Source organism: Meleagris gallopavo, chromosome 2, assembly GCF_905368555.1.
Source record: "Meleagris gallopavo chromosome 2, MGAL_WU_HG_1.1, whole genome shotgun sequence".
Lineage (NCBI taxonomy): Eukaryota > Metazoa > Chordata > Aves > Galliformes > Phasianidae > Meleagris > Meleagris gallopavo.
Window position 1 is genome coordinate 84,786,144 of NC_139405.1, and position 21,450 is coordinate 84,807,593.

At 40.3% G+C, this 21,450-nt stretch overlaps 1 protein-coding gene across 6 annotated transcripts in view; it reads right to left on the reverse strand.

Annotated features, from left to right (window-relative positions):
- PHF3 (PHD finger protein 3) overlaps nucleotides 1-11,948 on the reverse strand; it is a 46,340-nt gene extending 34,392 nt beyond the window's left edge. For 3 of the 6 annotated variants that reach the window (XM_085217838.1, XM_085217839.1, XM_085217836.1), the window contains exon 1: nucleotides 11,680-11,947. Coding sequence is in view for 1 of the 6 variants with exons in the window: in XM_085217835.1 (XP_085073961.1) it covers nucleotides 3,064-3,307 (244 nt within the window). In the remaining 5 variants the exon portion in view is untranslated. Of the gene's footprint in view, nucleotides 1-3,063; nucleotides 3,333-11,679 lie in introns of those variants that run through there. The other 3 variants (XM_031552600.2, XM_031552599.2, XM_085217835.1) reach the window with 2 other exon arrangements.
- Between the last annotated feature and the right edge of the window lie 9,502 nt (nucleotides 11,949-21,450).

The window sequence follows — 21,450 nt, forward strand, 5'->3', positions numbered from 1 at the left end:
CTACGCTATCAAACAAGACTGAAAAAAAAGGTGTTTCTCTAAAGAGAGACATCATACCCTAAGCTTCATATTTTCCGCTTCTGATTAAAGAAAAATGATAAGAAGGAAAAACAATTAAAAAAAAAGCCACCACATCACAAAAACATGAAAGACAGCTGGGAGCTATTCCACATAATCTGCATTGATTATTTCATTTTTGGGAGAACTAACACATTCTTGCCATACAGATGATCAGTACCAGAAACACACCTAGAAGTACCCTACACCATGCTTTGAGTGTTTCATTCCACTCTTGAAAGCCTCACTTCATCAAATTCTGTCTCTTAACTGGCAAAGACAGCAGTTTGTCAACTTCTACTAGTGACACTGGGTTTTACTGCCAAAACCTATTTCAGTAGGTCACAATAAGCAACTTCCATTCTACAAAGTTCCCAAGAACTGCAGTGAGGACTAAGATTTGCCAATAGTCTGTACCTTGATTATTGAAATAAAAAACTTCTCAGGTGTGCTATAGAAGCAGAAATCTGCTTCATTTAATCCCACAAACCAGCAACCTACCTACATCTTCACTGTTTAGCACTCACTTTTCAGACACATCCTAAAAGGATTTCAGCACAAGACATACTAATTTGACCCATGCCCTTTCTATCTTATAAGAAGTAATGAAAAATTACTTCCATCTCTACTCAAAGTCATTAGCAGACTTGGAAATGACCCTCCAAACACCAATTGTTCAATCAGTATTGGACAACCCAGTCCCATTACTCTGTGGCAAACTACAGAGCAAGCTCAGAGTAGATTAAGATCAATAATGTCATCTAATTGAACAACAAAAAAAAATTAGATCCAGCACAAACTGGATTCAGGACAAGGCACTGACAAAGTTCCTCCTATCAATACACAGGCAACAGATATCTATTCACATCCCCTTTGGTATTTGTTAGACACCAGTACTGCTGACTATGATGCTAATACTCTTCCCATACGATTCACATATAATCCAATCTACAGAACAGTTTGAACACTTTCTGTGGAAATGCCTCTAACAAGCAGCAATTGGAAATCAAACTTAAAAATCAAAGCAGCTCTGTTTTATAAACAAGGACTTAAACTGTTTAGTGAATGTACAGCTAAGATGCTATCAGCATCCATTACATACAGGAAGATCACCACCTTGAGAAAAGCTCAGCAGTAACAGAAAGCCCATTCCAGGTGAATGATATGCAATATAAACACAAAAACTGAGCAACACTGGTGCAATGTTGGTAAACAATCACTTTGTATTAGGCCTGTAAATAATGTTTATCAAGAACTGATGTCAACTCAACAGCAAGCAAAAGGGCAGAACACTGACCCATAACTGAAACTAGCAGAAAAAAGGTCGTTACAAATCTGTTAAGTGGTTACGCAGGCCTGACACCTGCTCTTATCAAAGCTCCTTTCACAGAAACGTACTCAACTTCAGCTTTAAAGATACAAAATCATAGAATCACCTAGATTGGAAAGCGCCTTCAAGATTACCATGTCCAACCATCAACCTGACCTACCAAGTCCCATCAATAAACAATAAAATAAACAAATAATAAGCGTAATATAATAATAATAAACAATGTCCCTTAATGCCACGTCCACACGTCTCTTAAATATCCTCAGAAATGAGGACTCCACCACTTTCAGTGGTGTTTTCAGTTTTGATTCCCTGCAGACTGAAATAGTAGCCACAATTGAGTTAGCTCACTTATTTAAATAGATAGCAGTCTTAAAAATTAACTATAAAAAGTCAGATGTGATTATTTAAACATCTGCAGTATTAATTATTCCACTGCTGATCACTTTTAGAAGAAATATTTAACTAGTGTACCACAAGCCCTCAGATATCTCCCCATAACTTCTAAAACATCCAGCTGTATCCTGACTGAATGAAAAAAAGTTTAAAAGCAAGTCAGGTTTACAAAATGATGGCAGAGATATGCCAACATGAAACCAGGAAAAAACATGAGAGAGGAGAATTGGTTCAGCTGCACATTAAAGCTGATACAATGCATTTTGGTAGGTTAAAGACAAAAGAGTGTAAGGATATGGACTATCACAAGAGTAAACAAAAATATTAAAGATGGCCTCAAATCACATTGTACTAAAGCAGTAAAAGGACAAAAGTCTTCTTTTGGTTCTGTAGCTCATTGGGTCATTGCTTCAATCAGTAACAACTTTTATTTAGAGAAATTAATCTCCAAGCCATAACAGCACTCGATCTAACGAAGGTGAGAATTTAGTCTGTTAGTAGAAACAGAATATATTATGCTAGGAATAGATCAAGATTTTCAGAAATAGTTCATAAAAGTTAACAGAAAAAAAGTCAGTGTGATCAGTTATCTGCACTGATCTACAACACTTTTGGGCAATGAATCTAAAAAAAAAAAATTCAAAACTTGTAATCAAATTAAAAAAAAAAAACTATTTACAACATACATAATTTTAGAATGTAATTTTCTCCCACCTCTTCTCCAAAATTAGAATAGTTTTCTCCAGTCTCTCAAAACTGCTCCATAACTCCCAACATGATTTTTACTTAAAACTTTGTTCTAACGTGCTTCCGAACAATAACCAAGAATAGTATTATTGTTCCAATGTTTTGCTTCGAGACAACCAAAGCACGACACTCATTCAGTATCAACTGAGAAGTAGAACTTCCAGTACTGACAAAGTAACCCTGACATTAGAGAACCAATCTAGTTCACCTCAAATGCTCCTACTGCTCATCCCAAACCATCAAAGTTTTGAAAACACCTAGAAACTCCACAAGGCACAGTTGTTATGCTAAACAAATCACAATTTTAACTGGGAATAATTTACACATACTCAAGTCAAAGCCTAAATTACTTCTGACTCAGACCAGATTAAAAAGAACCGCATGTTGTACATGCCAAGCATGTAAACAGCACAACAAAAGGGGCAGGGAAGAGACAGAAATCCCAAGTTGTTATTTCTACATTACGGAAAAAGGACTGGCACTGAAGTATTACTGTATTTAAAACTGTAATCTTAAAAAATTATAAGATTTACCTGTTGAACAAGGCATCTGGAAATTGGGATCATTGCTATCCAAAACAGGCAAACAGAACTGGGCACTTGCAGATCCTAGCATAGGATCCTTATCGCTGAGCATGTTCTTCAGCGAATCCTCTAAGACATTCTGACTTGTACTAAAGTCCTCACAGACTTCATTCTCCAGGTTGGATCCTAGAAATAGGGCATCATCTAAGTGTTCAGTAGGAATTAAATGGTTAAATGTATCAACTATATCCATGAAGAGTCCTGTGTGTCTTTCAGCCCTATAGAAAGACAAGAAAAATATCATAAGAAAATAAGCTACAAATTGTAAAACACCTAAGAAACTAGTAAATTCTTTCTGCTGTTTTCAGAACTCTTAAGGTATTCTGGAATTATTTTAAAAATTAAAAAAATAAAAATCTACTTATGGCTTTTTATGGCTCACTGCATACCTAAAATCATTTCTCTTTCTAGCTATCTCAAAAAGAAACTGCATGCTAAGTTACTAATAGCTGCTCTATCAACATCAAAGTGCTGCCACTTCCACAGAGTGCTTATAACAAGGTTTAAGCAAAACATCTTTCTAGCTGTCTGAACCTTAAAGAACTGGGGTGCAGGGGGGTGGTGTGAAACCTGGTTAGTATTCTGCATGTGCACGTCTTTGTTCCTCTGTAAATACAAAGTCGTGGTCAGCTTCTGCCAACACCAGTGAAGCTCAGAAAGCTCAGGAGCAAAGTCCTGGGCCAACACGGAGAAAGACAGATTGCATTCCCACTCACAGGAACTAGCAAGTACTTCAAAGCAAGTAACTATTTTTAAGCAGTGGAGTCTTTACCCTACTATTTTTTCACTTATCATTATATTTAAGAATGTTACAGAGGTTTTACATGAAAATGTAACCCCGATCAAGTACATGAGAATTCTGTCAGATGGCCTCAGAACAGGCCAGACTTGCTTTACAAACTTTAGTTTTGAAAAAGTTTAGGTGAGACAAAAGTAACTTCAATCAAAGATTGTACCAACAATTTACAAGAGGCAATTCTCAATTTCCTATATCAGTTCTTAGCAACGTAGCAAAGATGTCACTGTTTCAGCAGAGATTTAACTGATAAAAATAGACAACTACACGATAGAAAGAAGTCAACAAAACGCTTCTTCGGAAGTCTAGCATAACCATGTACTCTGAGTGCAGATTAATCATTATCGTAAATATGGTAATCTTAGGATGTAAGGGAGATGGAGTAGTGTCTGGCAATATCTAGAAAGCCTGGGAGACCAATTTCGGCACATACAAAGCTGTCCAGGCTTCTGGAAATAGGAAAAGGGCACATTCTCTCCCACACTTTCCTTTATCTGCCACCTTCACCCACACAGCAGGATTTGACTTTTTGCATGAAGGCATTAATTAAAGGAAAAGCAGAGAAGTGAGATTTACAGTTTCTGATGCTCGAATTAGTCGCTAGATTTCTATTCTAGGAACCTGCCACAAAATACAAGTCTACTTATGCTCACTACAGCAGTAAGTATTCTTTCTTTTACATGCACATTAACTGAGTTATTTATTTCCATTTTACTGATCAAGGGGGCAATCTAAGACATAGACATACCTTTCTTGCTAACATTTTAAAACTATTTTAAAAATGTATTTAATATCACAAGTTCACAAAAACCACACGTGAGTATGAAAAATACCTTTTTTTATTAAAAACATGATAGACTTTCTTCATTCCCCGGTAAGGCAGAAAACAACTGTCAGGCCTTCTCCCATAAGGCAGAAAACAACTGTTAGGTATAGCATGATGCCTCTGCAGAGCTTGGTGCTTTTTCACATGTTAAGCATGACAAAAAACAGTCTAATGCACAACATTCTACAGGCCAACCAGGTAGCCAAAAGGAAAATTCATGCCAAATCAGGTGTATTTACATAATAAAGTAGCAGTTTTACAACAAGAATGCTGTAATTTGAGAATTCCCTACACCAAAAAATACATTTTTTTATTAAGCAGTGCATCTATGCATACAGCATGTCAACAAGAGTCTACAGCAATCCATAGGCTTCTACAGAGTTCATAAAATGATTTCCAAGTTTGGCAACAAGCAAAGCTAATTGCAGCTGAGGAGGTGCTGTACTGTACTGTATAATCAATTCCATTATGCAACAAAGCTACAACAATTTGATACTACACAGAGTGAACTGAAGAGCTGGAGCTGCTCCAAGAAGGAAAATAATTATAATTGCCACAACTGGAACTTTAAAACTCCCTCTTGTAATGACAGGTGGTTGTTTTGTGTTTTGTTTGTTTTAAACACTTGCATCACACCGGCATGTGAGTAAGAAACACATGATAAAATGATGGCAAACTTAGCCACCAACAAGCACTAATGACACTCATAAATTACTGTAAGAAATCTTTTCTACCTAAGATTAAATATGAAGGAGAGAAAAGGCTTTGAATACACATATAATAATGTTTGTCTGCTTTCCCTTCTACAGGAGGAGAACATCTATATAATACTCATTCAAAAACGTCTGTTATCAAGGTGGTGTTGTCCACTTCATTAACAGCAGTTTTACGTAACAAAAGCTCTATTAGAATTGCAGCCCCTGCTACCAAAAATGGCTGCTGACAAACTAATCTCTCTCTTCAAATACGTGATAAGAAGCAGGGAGGAGACTATCTACAGTACTGCAGAACCACCATGCACCCACTCAGAACACTAAATGCACTGCAAAATAATTGTCAAACCATCTACAATGTAATGGCCACAGTCATCTTCAATGACACCTAGCTAATTACAGAGAGAATTCAAGATAAATTTTATCAAAAAGTAGTATGATTCTATGATTAAGTAGAAGTTCTAGCCAAGTGTTGCATTAAATTATCACTGTAAGTTTACAGTCAAAGTGGTTTCACATAGAAGTCCCACCACAACCAAATCTAATAAGATTAAAAAACTGATGTTCTACAATTGCTAAGACAGTTAGAGAAGTATGCCAGCAAAGCACGTGGAATCAAAATTTTGCCTTACTTTGTTCAAGACGCGAATGTTCAATTCTTTGCATCATTTGCACCATACCAAGTTTTGAAAAAGTACTCCTATGACTACTAGATCAATCATCACGTGAGTCCCTGGAGGGACTGATAAAAAAAAAACAAACACACATACTTCTTGCTAGACAAGATTTTTAAAAACATTTTTAAAAATTTCTTTCCTCTTCTGCACAGATTGTATTTTACATTTAAGCATATAAAGTTCCTGTATTTTTAATAATTGTCTCTTTAAAATGAAGTCCGGCTTATGAAGTCCTCAGAATTTAACACATTAGAAGAATACTGCAGTTCTATTTAAAAAAATAGTAATAATTGCCTGAGATTTGGAACAGACAGGAAAAACATCTGAAAAACTAAGCAAAGAAAGGAAAAAAGCTCACTCTTCCTAGTCAGGATACTCTGCATTCTAGGCGCTGGAGATCCCACCTACGTAACTGATCTACTTGACTCAGTAAGTCTGAAGCTGCTGAAGACAGCATAGTGACATTGTAATTCTTCCCATTTCATTTATCTACATTCCTGAACAGACTTTCTTTTCAATTCACTGAACTCAGCTGATGCTTCTAAAAGGTTTCCTAAATCTAGCTATCGACTGGACTGATGTTAGAAACACAGCAATGTTGAAAACAAGCGACTTGGCCTGTTGTCCTGCACACACTTTCCATCAGCTTGCACACACCAAATAACCAGAGCAAGACTGGTCTAAACAGCAGGTAACAAACTCCACAGAAGTCTCAAATGACATTCATTTCCTCAAGCCATAGAAATTAAGAGCGCTGGTCAGAAAAGTGTATAAATGGAACACAGCTATTTGGATAAACTGTTTCTTAGAGATCAAAACATACGCAAAAAGCTGACACTGCATCATCAGCCATAAATGATAAGAACAGCCTTCCAACAAAATAGAAAGAAACTGTATCTGAACTGACACAGAGTTGCTAACTGGGGTTTAGGCAATCCTCTTCCGAGTGTTTTTGTAAACACAGTACCTAAAAAGAGCATTCAGCACACCAGATGCTTTACTCCACGGAGCTGACAAACCACCTCAAGTGCCCCTCATATTCTAATAGTTGTAACTCACCCATCAACCAGCGTCACCTGCTGAGCACAGGCAAGTTTTACTCTTACTCTCCTACTTCCATGTATACAAAACCTTAATGTTTAAGGTTACTATTGCCTAGATGAAAATTAATGCTAAGCTGTCGTGTGTCCATGTTTTCAGCATTAGAAGCTGTATTTAGTCTTACAATGCTTATAGACAACACAGCACCAAAAGCCACAAGTGAGAGACTCATGTTCTCCACAGTAGAACAGGTTCTAGCCAACAGAGCTCGCAACCTAAACACATCGTGGGATAAAGAAGGAAATCAATATTAGGCAATACGCCAGTGGCAGAGCCAGTAACTAAATTGGATCTTTACAGCTCCCACATCATCTGTTTTTACCCTCGTTTATACTGTCTCAAATCCCATCATAGAGGACAGTCTTCAAAAAATAAATGACAAAATGCTTTTCACAGGATGAGAAGATTTGATTTATGAACACCTGAGTTCAGATTTACTACAGAAAATGTCAGTGCTCTTTATCAAAAACAAAACAAACAAGAAAATTGATAAATCAAACAAAACGCACAATGTGGTTTGCTAAGCTTTGGCCTTTGAGAATAATCAGATTTGATCTAATTTACCAACCTCTCATCAAACAGGACACCATCAAAGATACGTCTAAAAGCAACACAGTCAGAAGGCGTGTCTGAAACATCAGGACTGTGTATAGCAGGTACACTGATAAAGCTGTATGCCGAAAACATCATCCCATAAGTATCTATGTCTCCTGTTCTCCTTCAGTGACCAGGAAGTAAAATAAATTTCAAAAAATGGTTTAAGTTAAAAGACAAAGAAATGCAGAAAAGATAAATATTTTCCCAATTATACAAGATGAAATTGTATCACACAAAATAAAATTAATTCTTTCAACACATTAACCACTCTTCGAATAAAATGTTTTTCACTTCAGCTGTTAGCAGAGGAATTAAGTGTTGCACTAGAAGTTGTGCTCAGTCACAAAAACAACTTAATGCTGGGATATCCTTCAAACATATGTCATAAAGCAGACCTCTTTCCTTTGCTGGACCATCCCCTCTGTGAATACTGTTGAATCTCACGAAGTTAACAAAGAAAGATTATATTTTTTTATATCACTCACAGACACATTACAGATCTCTCTATACAACGCTAGAATTTATAAGCCCACTAAGAAGAAATATTCCCCTGAAAATAAAAAAGCCTAGACAGATTTTCACAGAAGCACAGAACTGTAGGAGTTGGAAGGACCTCCAGAGGTCTCCTTTTCCATAACTAATGCTAAATTCTTCCACTCCCCACCCTCCCCCCTCCACCCTTAAATTCCTGAATAATTGCTTTATCATAGAATCACAGAATGGTTTGGGTTGGAAATGACCTCAAGGATCACCAAGTTTCAACTCCTGCTGCAGGCAGAGTTGTCAGCCACTAGATCAAGTACTAGATTGGGTTGCCCAGAGCCCTATCCAACCTTGCCTTAAACACCTCCAGGGACAGAACATCCACAGTCTCTCTCAGCAACCTGTTCCAGCACCTCACCACTCTCAGCGAAAAGTTTTCCCCTGACATCTAATCTAAATCTCTCCTCTTTTAGTTTAAAACTATTCCCCTTGTTTTATCACTACCTACCCATGTAAGAAGTTGACTTCCCTCTTGCTTATGAACTCCCTTTAAACATTGGAAGACTGCAACGAGGTCTCCTCACAGCCTTCTCCTTTCTAGGGTGAACAAGCCCAGTTCCTTTAGTCTATCTTCACAGGAGAGGTGCTACAGCCCTTTTGACCATCTTTGTGGCCCTTCTCACTCCCCCAGTGTTCCACACCTTTTCTGTGTTGGGTGCCCCAGACCTGGACCCAGTACTTCAGATGGGGCCTCACAAGGGCAGAGTAGAGGTTGATAGTCACCTCCCTCACCCTGCTGGTCAGCCCTCTTCTGATGGAGCCTGGGATACCATTGGCCTTCTAGGCTGCAAGCATGCACTGCTGGCTCACGTTCAGTTTTCCATCAACAAGGACACCCCTAAGTCTTTCTCAGCAGAGCTACTCTCAAGGAGTTCTTCTCCCAGTTTGTATACATATGTGGGATTACCTTGACCCAAGTGTAAAACCTGTTGAATCTCATTAGGTTCACAAGGGCCTACTTTTCAACTCAAGATGTCAACTTGATCAACTCAAGATGGTAGTTTAAGTTTGAACACAGCCTAAGTGTTAAGCTTTGCAATACGTTACATTGACTGCTTGTCAGTTGTCCCAGATAGAGCAACTTCATTCCTAACACTTGTTGAATTTCTCACTCTCTCTGATATGATTCATTTGGAAACGCACCCAAGAATTAGGATTTTCAGAAATAGATGCTGAGTGGTGAAATCTTGGGAGATTTTCCATGGCAATATAACACCCCCCATGAGATCACACTGATATCATTCAGATGCATGTCAGAAGCTGCCCATATTTCTCATTTTGCTGTTATATAATGAACACTCATATCCTCTTCACTGCACTTTGTCATTTCTATTTCCAAATACTATCTTTTAAAAGTATTCCCTTAGTCATAAAAGGTATCTGACATGACAGGCAAGATAATGAAAGGCTATTATTTCCTAGAAATAATTTCTTTCTTAACATTTTTATGATTTGGATTCGATAATACTTACATTGTTCAGGGAAAATTAAATTTAAAAAACTGAAGACTTTCAGAAAGTTAACAGCTAACATAGTTCCATACTCAGCCCTTCACACGAGCTGCGTTTACTCCATTTAAGAGTAGAGTCAAGCACACCAAAGCGGTCACAGAAGTACAGCAGACTTATTAAACAGTTCTTCGAGCTTTAGTTTTCTTAGAGACAACTTAAGAACCAATTCTACACTGTGACAACTATGCTGAATTAGATCTAGTTCAACATGATTTGGAGTTCTAGATGCTCTTTCAGCTCCTTAAAATTCATGAGGGTTAACAAATGTAACATACTTGCAAAAAACAAATGGTTGAAAAACAGACAATGATAGTTAAAAAATAGCTAAATGTTTTGATTTTAAGTGTAATCTTCAAAGCAGAACTGAAATGCGAAGAAAAATCTTTGTAGTGAAGCAAAAAGAGAGCTGACCACAGTTCTGTGGCAAGCTACAAACTAAGCATAAAGACCACCTCAAGACTACCTCAAGAAATACAAAACACAGATCTCCTCCACTGGGTGTTTCCCAAACTTTAACAGATTAATTTATTAAGCACAATTAATGTGAATTAATACTGTTAAAGAAAAGCCATATTCACAATCATCACATATTATCCTACCGTATTTCCTCAGTTTTGTGATGTTAGTACCAAATGGAAACACATAGACCACATAACAGAATAACAACCATCTAAAAGACAATGCTGCCACGAGAATTTGTACATTGCGCCTGCTGTCGTTGTATGCTCCTGCATTCTCTTAACCATTTTTATGCTCTATTCCACACACTATTTCTATTAATTCACCCTACAGTGAGCAGTGCTCCTCTCCCAGTCACAGAACTGTAGTAGTTGAAAGGGACTGTTGAGGATCACGTAGTCCAACCCCATCACTAAAGCAGGTTCTCTAGTTCACACAGGAAAGCATCCAAGTGTGTTCTGAATACAGCTGCTCACTGCATGGCTATGTCTCCATCATACAGACTATATTGAAGGAATACGTGTTAACATGACTGATAGCTCTCCTAATATATGATGCATATTAGGTATCTACACTTCAATACTAGAAAGGAAGCGTAGACACACTGCCCCTGGAAAACCATACCATTCAAAATCAGGATTCGGAAAAGCCAGGCCACAGCCTCCCCCGGGCACCCCAGATGACCATATTTTGTGCCACGCTTCCTAAAGCGAGTACTGTACACAAGAGCTAAACACGGGAATTGTTGATGATGCTAAGTATGAGGAATGGGAGGAGGAGCCCGCAGCAGGTCAGGCCAATAGCAGAGGCACAGCTGGTTCTAAACTGGCGTTTGTTTGCCAGATTTGCGTGGGGCAAGAAGGCAGCAGAGGTGAAAATAGGCAAGAGCAGCGAAGGATGAAGGCTTCGCCCACGTGGGGTAGCGCATGGCGGGCAGGACCACGACAGGGGGCACGGGCCGGGCCCCGGGGCAGACAAGCAGTCCGCCGCATGCGCGAGCAGCCAGGGCCGGGCCGTACCATACCGCGAAGCCCGGCCCCGGCCGGCCAAAGGCCTGCGGCCTCCACAAGGTCATCGCCGGCGGAGCGGGGCCGGGAGCTCCCGCCAGGCCCGCGGGGCAGAGGAAGGCCGCCTCCGCGCCCGGCCCGCGCTCCGTCCGTACGACGGAAGCAGGCCGCGGCCTGCCCGGCCCCAGCCGCGACTCTGGGCCCCGCCAACGGGCCGGGCGCGGCCTTGCCACACCAGGCCTCGTCCCCCCGCCACGCCCCGGGACAGCGGGGCGAGGCCGCGCGGCGCTGCCCTCGCCCCCTCGCCCTGCCGCGGCCCGGCGACGGCCACTTACCCTACTCCGCCGCCCGGCGCTGCCCCGGCAGGAAGGACGCGGATGCCGCGGTGAAGGGATAGAGGGCGGCCTGCGGGAGCGGGGCTCCCCCTGCCGCGGCTGGTTCCGTCCCGGCCTGGCGCGGCTGGCTGGCTGGGCTGGGCAGGGCTGGCGGTGCCGGCCGCGTGCCCGCTTCCCGTAAGCGCGCCCCCGCGGCGTCAGGCGAGCGGCGCCGCGCCGGGCCCGGCCGCTCACGTGACGGTGCTGTTTACGGGGAGGCGGTGCCACGCTGCGCAGGCGCCGGGCAGGGCCCGGCCCGACCCGACCGGGTGGGAAGGTCGCGTGTGTTGCGTGCCGTTTGCCTGCAGCGTGATAATGGCGCTCCTCAGGGCATCGGCACTGCCTCGAGCCCGGTCACACCTGTTGGAGCTAGAATGGTTCCCGCTCCGCAACCTCGGGGCCACCAGGAGACGGACTGCGGCGTTAGGGCAGCCGGCAGAAGGCCTGCAAGGGCACGTTCTGTCTCTCTGCTTTCTGGTCAGTTTGTGTGTGTACATCTTGCCGGGGGTGGCCTCCGCATACAGAATCACAGGGTTGGAAGGAACCTCAAGGATCATGAAGCTCCAACCCCCCTGCCACAGGCAGGGCCTCCAACCTCCACATTTAATATTAGACCAGGCTGCCCAGGGCCCCATCCAACCTGGCCTTGAACACCTCCAGGGTCGGGGCATCCACAACCTCTCTGAACAGTCTGTTCCAGCACCTCACCACTCTCCCTGTAAAGAATTTCCCCACACACACTGCCACCAAAGGGGTTTTTATGGTAATGCGAGACATAAGAGCCTGAAGAGATTTAGGCCCCATGTAAGGCTGCCTAAATAAATAACCTTTTTTTTTCATAGAATCACCAAGGTTGGAAAAGACTAAAAGATCATCCAGTCCAACTGTTCACCTATTACCAATAGCTCCCACTAAACCATGTCCCTCAACATAACATCCAGTCTTTCCTTGAACACCCCTAGAGTCGGCGACTCCACCACCTCCCTGGGCAGTCCATTCCAGTGCCTGACCACCCTTTCTGAAAAGTAATACTTCCTAATGTCCAGCTTGAATCTCCCCTGCCGTAGCTTGAAACCATTCCCTCTGGTCCTATCACTAATGACACGAGAGAAGAGGCCGACCCCCAGCTCACTACAACCTCCCTTCAGGAAGTTATAGAGAGCAATGAGGTCTCCCCTGAGCCTCCTCTTCTCCAGGCTGAACATTCCCAGCTCCTTCAGCCTCTCCTCATATGGCCTGTGTTCCAGACCTCTCACCAGCTTTGTTGCCCTCCTTTGAACACGTTCCAGGGCCTCAATGTCTTTCTTGCAGTGAGGGGCCCAAAACTGGACACAGTACTCGAGGTGCGGCCTCACTAGTGCTGAGTACAGGGGAACAATCACCTCTCTGCTCCTGCTGGCAACACTGTTTCTGATGCAAGCCAGGATGCCATTGGCCTTCTTGGCCACCTGGGCACACTGTCGGCTCATGTTCAGCCGAGCATCAATCAATACCCCCAGGTCCATTTCCTCTACGCAGTCCTCCAGCCACACCGCCCCAAGCCTGTAGCGTCGCCTGGGGTTGTTGTGGCCGAAGTGCAGGACCCAGCATTTGGTCTTGTTAAACCTCATCCTGTTGGCTTCAGCCCAGCTCTCCAGCCTGTCCAGATCCCTCTGTATGGCCTCGCTACCCCCAGGCAGATCCACACTTCCAGCCAATTTGGTGTCATCTGCGAATTTACTGAGGGTGCACTCAATGCCCTCATCCAGGTCATCAATAAAGATATTGAAGAGGACAGGCCCCAGCACCGACCCCTGGGGAACATCACTTGTGACCGCTCGCCAGCTGGACTTAACTCCATTCACCACCACTCTCTGGGTCATGCCCTCCAGCCAGTTCCTTACCCAGCCAAGAGTGTACCCATCCAAGCCTCCAAGCCTCGGGCTGCCAGCTTCTGCAGGAGAATACTGTGGGAGACAGTGTCAAAGGCTTTGCTGAAGTCTAGGTAGACCACATCAACAGCCTTTCCCTCATCCACCAGATGGGTCACTAGATCATAGAAGGAGATCAGATTGGTCAAACAGGACCTGCCCTTCATGAACCCATGCTGGCTAGGCCTGATCCCTCAGTCATCCCGCACATGCCGCATGATCTCCCTCAAGACAATCTGCTCCATAACCTTCCCTGGCACCGAGGTCAGGCTAACAGGCCTGTAGTTCCCCAGATCCTCCTTACGACCTTTCTTGTAAATGGGAGTCACATTGGCAAGCCTCCAGTCTTCTGGGACCTCACCAGTCAACAAGGAGCACTGATAGATGATGGAAAGCGGCTCAGCTATCACCTCCACCAGTTCCCTCAACACTCTCAGGTGGATCTCATCTGGCCCCATAGACTTCTTCTTCTTCTAGTTTTCATTATAATGACTTAAATGCAGCATACTTACCAACAGCGCTGTCACTGTGCATGTTTTCAGCCACCACACAGGTTAGTTGCAATGAGACAAACAACTTTGTTGCAAAGCATGGTTTTTAACCCAGACATCTCTCTCTGTCCTTCTTAGATCATCTTTATGTACATCACCACAAGTTGGTTTTTCAAATTATCCATCTGTGCTTTTCCAGTTTCAGAAATTCTTTCTCCAAGGCAGGCATCTGCTTCAAAGAATACTGTTACATTACAATTGCATAGCACTGAGCTACTGAGTTACTGAGGCTTTCAACAAGGTGCTAGATATATTATTAAGATTATAGTAAGGTATGAAATTACTGTCTGAAGTGAAACTCCCTTTACCACATCTGCCTCACACAGATTTTCCTATTGATTGCATTACTTTAGGTGGAAGCACCATCAAAGCATCATCACTAGCAATCTGATCATTGTTCATTGCCATACTCTGTTCTTTTTTTACACTTTGCAAACTTGCCCAACTTCTGTGACCTATGTCACAGTTGTAGAGCTCATATACTTTTTTAGCCATGTCGGCCTATCAAATATAGTGAGCTTTCCATCTATAGTGCTTATGTTGTGGTTTTAGGTAACATAAATACATTAATTTAAAAAACAAACAAACAAAAAAAAAAACAAAAAAAAAACACCACAGAGAACAACTGAATAGGCATTACAGATAACTTTGTATACAATTGCATATCAGTTATGCACAACTACAACTGCACCATCTGCTATCTTTCCCAGCAACACTTTTATAATGCCATTAGATACTTGGTAATATTCCAGATCTTGCAAGTTGTTTCCATTGGAAAGCAACCTATTTATTTTCCAAAAACTTTGCCACTGCCCTAAAACACAAGATAAATAAGCAGGAGAAGGCAGTTTCTTTGCCAGTAGTTTCAAGTCTCTACAGTTCATTCCAAAAGGTTGCTGAATTGTTTTCCTTATACCCTTCTTGTTTTCCATGTAGTTTTTTTCTAAATACTACTTTTGAAAATATGTTATACATAGCCAAATTTCTTACTGAACATGGCTTACTTTTGTGTATTAAATACTGTTTCTTCAGTTCTTCAGTCAAAATATAGAAAGAAGCTGGATTGCTGCACACCCAAATTATATCAAGGATGAAGTTACAGAATATGTTGCAAACTATCAAGTTTCTCCCATGCTCCAGGATAGTATTTTTCACTGTTATACACTATAGCATTAGTCCTTGAACTATTCAGGAAAACTCTCACAAGAACAGCTCTTTTTTGGTTGTGTAGGTTTATTGAATTTTCTAAAAGTATTTTATTTAAATCATACTAAAGCCCAAGTGTTGCAATAATTTTGTAAACTATGTAACTTCTTCCTACTAATGCAGGAGAAGAAGCTGGCACCCATGTCACAACCTCCTTTCAGGTAGTTGTAGAGTGCAAACACCAAAATATATACCAGAACTCAAATGTTGCACTATACCCACTTCTTTCCATTAGGTTTAAGACAAGATTGTTCTCTTTCCCTACTTTAAGACTCGTTGACAGGTGCTGATCATTAGAAAAAGCAGCAGCTTCATGTCAGCAACAGGAAATCATGCAGTTCTATGGAAATAGAAGTAGAATAAACTGTTGGTTTAAAAAATAGAACAACTTAGTGAACTAGAAGTATGGTTCTGAAGACAAGAATGTTTAGCCATTGATTATATGCCAGGATATTTTTAGTAGAGATATGAAACATACAGATAATACAATACATTTATTTTATCAAATAGAATGCACACATTAAAGACTAAAATAAGACATTTTATACTGGAAGATAAGATAGAGTTATGATTATATGCAGAGATTTGCTTAAAACAGGAAAAAAACATCCTTGATTGAAGTTTTAGATTGCTGGAGGAAAACAAATTACAATAACTCACATAAAACTGGCTTTTCTGACTTACTACAGTAGCTTGGGCAGTTGCCTTTGGAACTGCTGCTAGAGTTACTAATACTCTAAATACCTGATATTTCACTCCTGTGCCTGATTAACTTTATTTTTATGTACTGTGGAGACAATTGTTTGGTACTAAATAACGGTTAAAAACAATATGCTTTAACTAAGTATTCATTTTATGATTATTTTTTTTTCCCACAGGTATTCATAAGGAGATATGCGAGAAAGCATAAATCTTTATTCTGTAAGTCACTTCAGGTATGTATATGTATGTATGTATGTATGTATATATATATATGTATGTATGTATGTATTTATTGAACTTTATTCAGATAAGTTGCACTGTGTACATGATATATTTTTATTGGAAATTTGTACAAGTTTTCTTTGAAGCTGTTTTCTGATTTGTGGTGTTTCCTCTCTGCTTTTCCACTAAGGCTTGGCATTGTATTTCCTTCACACACATGTTCAGCAATCATCTCTACACTTTATCCCTGTTCTGTAGCAGGTTGTTCTAAGTGTTTCCTGCCAACAAATGTGATACCACATCAAGTAGCTGGAGCATGAGCATGGTGCTTGAAATAGAGGCTGTCAGCATGCCTTTTTGCTAAGGTTGTTGGGCTGTAGGGCTGTTCTGCTGAGTGCTATAGCACAGAACCCAGAACCAAGAGGCTGTAAGGTAACAAGCTTGCTGGAAAAAAAAGCCAATTGTTTCTTAAATACGTGATTCTTAATTAAAAAAAAAAAAAAAAAAAAAAGAGAGAGAGAGAATAAAGAAAAATACAGTATAAATAAACGAATTTAGGAATGAAGAACATATGATTTATCACTCCAAAAATCAAAATCAAATGAAAGAACTTCAAAGATTCAAAATTGTAATTTGATGTTGCTAGATGTTTCCTAGATGTTCCCTCATCTGTTGTAGAAGAAATCTTATTGAACACACGTGATTTAGTCTGAATTAACCTTTCTTGGTCAAATTAGACAATGACTATGCATGGCATCCAGGCCTTTTTCTATCAATACAATTCTTGCTAATATTCTAGGTTTTATCCAAATGTAATTAGATAATAGTGTATTATACGTCTGTGTGAGTGGGAGTCTATATAGCAACATGTCACAAACATGTTACGATGCTCCTGGGAATACTGGCTGTGCACCATTCAGCTTTGCAATAAGCCCACTCCTAGCCCTGACTTCCTGCTGAGATGGGCCTCTTCTCCTCATGCTCCTCTGGGAGACATCTGCTGTATAGGGTGAGAGGTACAACTGCATGGTTCAGTCCCAGCCCTAGCTCTTATAGAAGCAGAAAGATGTTCTCCTGGGTGGTTGCCTCTAACTTTCCTATGGCATGCAAATAGATATCTTGCCTCTGAACTTGAAACATGATGAGTCAACTCTTTCAGAATTTGTAGGTTGACATTCTCCAACCTTTCAAACAAGAAAATATAAAGCCTCTTGAAATGCTTCCATGAGAAATGTTCACATTCTACATACTTATTTCCATAAAATCTGCAGCCATTTTCTTCTACTCTGTATTACTCAATACTGAGTGTCAATGGTTTACGGGCTGGTTTGGCCCAGTTCTGTGACTAGCGGGGCAGAGGGATTTCATAAAATCTGTGCCTCCGGAAAGAAAGGGAACAGGGGACCCCAAAATAATTGAAAACAGCAGCAACGACCTGAGGAGAAACAAACTAATTTACTAAATATAGTATCGGAATGCAAGATAACACACCATAATGCAATATAATTAGAATTGAAGCTAATAAATCAAATATAATGAGAGAGAGAATGTCCGAAAGGTGGATAGGCCTCACCACAACGCTGAGGTGAGATGTGCAGTCCAGTTGAGCAGCAGGGAGACAGGAGGAGAGCCGATGAAGAAGAGTGGGCGAAGAAGAGCCCATCAGGTGCCCTTGCCAGGAGTTAAGTCTCCTCTCTGTGACCGCAGAGTTCCCTGAGGAATGTAGTTGATCTTCTCTTCTGGGCAGGTAACCAGAACTTGGGCATTAACAGTTAAACTCCCAGTGCCCCACATGATGTTATGATGTGGAATGCCAAAAACCAAAAATCACAAAACCATGACAACTGAGGCATGGGTTAGGTTGGGACTGTTCCTAATTCATCATTATTCTCTTCTGTTATCTGAAACGTGGCAGATTTGGCAAATTCCATGTCTTGAGCAAAAAACAGGGAGTCGGTGTGAAGGGCTGGCTGCCATTGCTTGGGAACTGACAGGGCATCAGTCAGCATATAGTGAGCTACTGTGCTGCACATCACTTCTTGTAAATTTCCTTTTCCTTCTTTTTTTTTTCCTCCTTTTTTCCCCCCCCCATTTATGAAACTGCATTTATCTCAGCCCCTAAAATTTTGTACTTTTCAAGGAACTCTCTACTAGGATCAAGGGAGTAGTGAAAAGCCTGACATCCCATCCTAAAGAGCAGATGGGAGAGTAAGGCAGCTATCCCTGGGAGAAGGGCTGTGTGTTAATATAGAACATAATGCCCATCAAGCTCAAAGGGATAGTTACACTCACAGTATAAGGGAATCATTTCATGGCTTGCATTTCTGCTGTGCTTCCTTTGCCATTACCTACTTCTATTAGAGTGAATTGAGTTGTTGTAGAATTGAATTGAGACATTAAAGGTAAGCTCAGGGTTTGTATTTCTTACCTTGGAATACAGATTTATTCAGAAACTGAAGAAGGGAGACTAAGCAACAAATAGCCTCCTATTAGTACCAGCCAATGAAAAATTCATTGAGCGACAATGCCGAAGAGATACGGTTGCATTCAGATCAGTATCATAACTGTGGTCCTGTGTATTGGGAAGATTATATCATCTTCAGCTGTTTCTCCTACAAAGCCTGAATGCAATTCAACTTCTGAAAAAAGTATCTGTGAAGCTTGCTAACTATTTTCATGTGTGAGTTTATAAGGGATAAGAATGAACTACAGCTACAGCTATTACTCCTAAAGTGAAACTAAGATTCCAACCCACCACAAAAAATATTTTCCCCATACTCAGGTTTTGTTACATTGATGCAGGCTACATGCAGTGCTGACCACTGAAGTTCTTCACTGCATAAACATTTCTACGTTTGGCATTCCCACCTATGTGAACACTGTGGTATCTGGTTTTCTTCAGCCGCACTTTGAAAGAGTTCTCATTTGAATCAGAAAAGGAAGCAGACAACTTGATCTTCTGGCACCATCCTTATCTCTTCTTGTCAGACCATCACTTAGCCACTATTCCCTCACAGAGATGTTTTCCCATGATAAGCAACTTGTGTTGCACCTAGGACAAATGCATTATAACAACATCAAAATTAACAGAATTCATACAAAGCTATCACCAAAAGGAAAATAATGCCAGGCTTGCTTTGTGCTGTAGCATAAATTCATATCAGTAAAAATGAAATCAGTTTATAATCATTAGTGTTTATTACAAATTGAAATAAATGACTTTTTACCTTGAGATGTATATTGCATTTAGACAAGTTTGGTGAGACTTTTTGTTATCTACCTGTAGGTATCAGTGCTGATCAGAACTGAATTTGCTATCTCATGCTCCCTTTACAGAACATGCTCTCACCTTTATGTAATGCAGCCTGCTTTAGGCATCTCTGTTAGCACGATTAGTTGCCTGACATAAGTTCAAAATTCCTTTAATAGAGTGTAAGCCATTGCAACGGGCAAACATCCCTCATTGTTCAGGAGTCACAGCAATTAAAGAAAACTTCAGTCTGCTATTAAGATTTGAGTTAAACTGGCAAATTGTGATTATTTTTTTTATTAGTGATAACTTTAGTAGAGATGACACAAATACGTACAAAAAGAGAGCACTGTTCCAAATAGATTATTGTGGTTTCCCAATTGACTGTCTCCTCTACAGTTACTGATACAGCAAAATTGTAACAACTCCAAAAAAATTAATGTTTTGAATGCTACCACAATTATTTAAACTATATTACATATGTTTAAAAGCCACCTTGCAAAAACAAAAACAAACAAGAAGTCTTAAATGCTGCAAACATGCAGAAGTTTACATATGGTATGGGTATGGGCAGCTATGAAACCTTAGTTTGCCCCTCAAATACAAATACCTAATTGTACATCTTTTTCTCTCCACCACTGCATTTACAAGAATGAGCAATGCTCATATGAATTAGCAATGTTTTACTGTTTTTCACATGGTCAAAGATCTCAGCTCTAACTTAAAATTTGTGCATTACACGTTTTCCTGTGTGGTTCTTCTACAGCACTCTGGATGGGTCTTATAACTAACTACACTCCTCATGCGAAGACTCAAATTAATGGAGAATCGAGGACCTGATTGGTTAACAAGCACTACCTGGTTTTGAGTGTTATACACAGAAATGCTTTACAACCCATCAGAAATATGTAACACTACATAGTATCAAATCCTTTCTATACTTCATTTGAAATGGATTACTCAAGCACTTCAGGTAGTCAGATTCAAGAAAAAAATTTTACTTTATATTCGATTTTGATGCCTGGTTACAGAGTATCTTGTATCTTTCCCCAACATTGGCAAAACATTAATTACAATCTATCCATTTTTTGCTACAACTGCAAGATCATACTCATCTCCAAATACTTAACAAAGATTTTTAACTTCTGTTATAACATGCAAAGGAATATTACCATTTACAAACTACACTTACCCAACCCATTCAGTGCACAACATGAAAGCCTTGTAAAAGAAGAATAATATGCTGTAAGAACTGCCAACAATGTATAGACACGTAAAAGAATAGCTGAGCAATAATTTTAAGTTATCTAAAACTAAAGGCATCAGTAGAGCCTCTTTAACGTGAAGGCTTTAGTATTAAGAGGAGATACAATAATTCCATTTGAGTTTCTTCCCTTTTATTTAGACTCATAAATTATACAGAACCTTAACTAGTTTTATTTTCATCTGCTATACTCACAGTTCAGATAGAGCCAACATTTTTTTTTTTTCCATTAAAAGGTCTTGACAAAATAAATCTTATTTTTAAATCCCTACAGATTCATATTTAAATACACAGTTCAGAAATTGACTTAATCTTTGCTTTAAACTGATAAAAACATTATGTGAAGTTTTTCCTCTTTATCTTTGTCTGTTTATGCAAGTGCCTGAGGTCAAGTCCACTTTTAAGAAGTTCACAGGATCAAACTACTATTGCAAGTATGTTACAGCTCTTAACCTAAATTCAGCCCTCCTATGTGCAAGATACAGGAATTACAAGGAACTAAGTATATATAGCTAATGATTAAGTATAAAAAAAAAAAAAAGTGTTTCACTAGGATTTACAAAAACGTGAAGAATCTGATAAACAGATTATTTTTACCTTAGTTTGGATACTTACCTACACTGAACA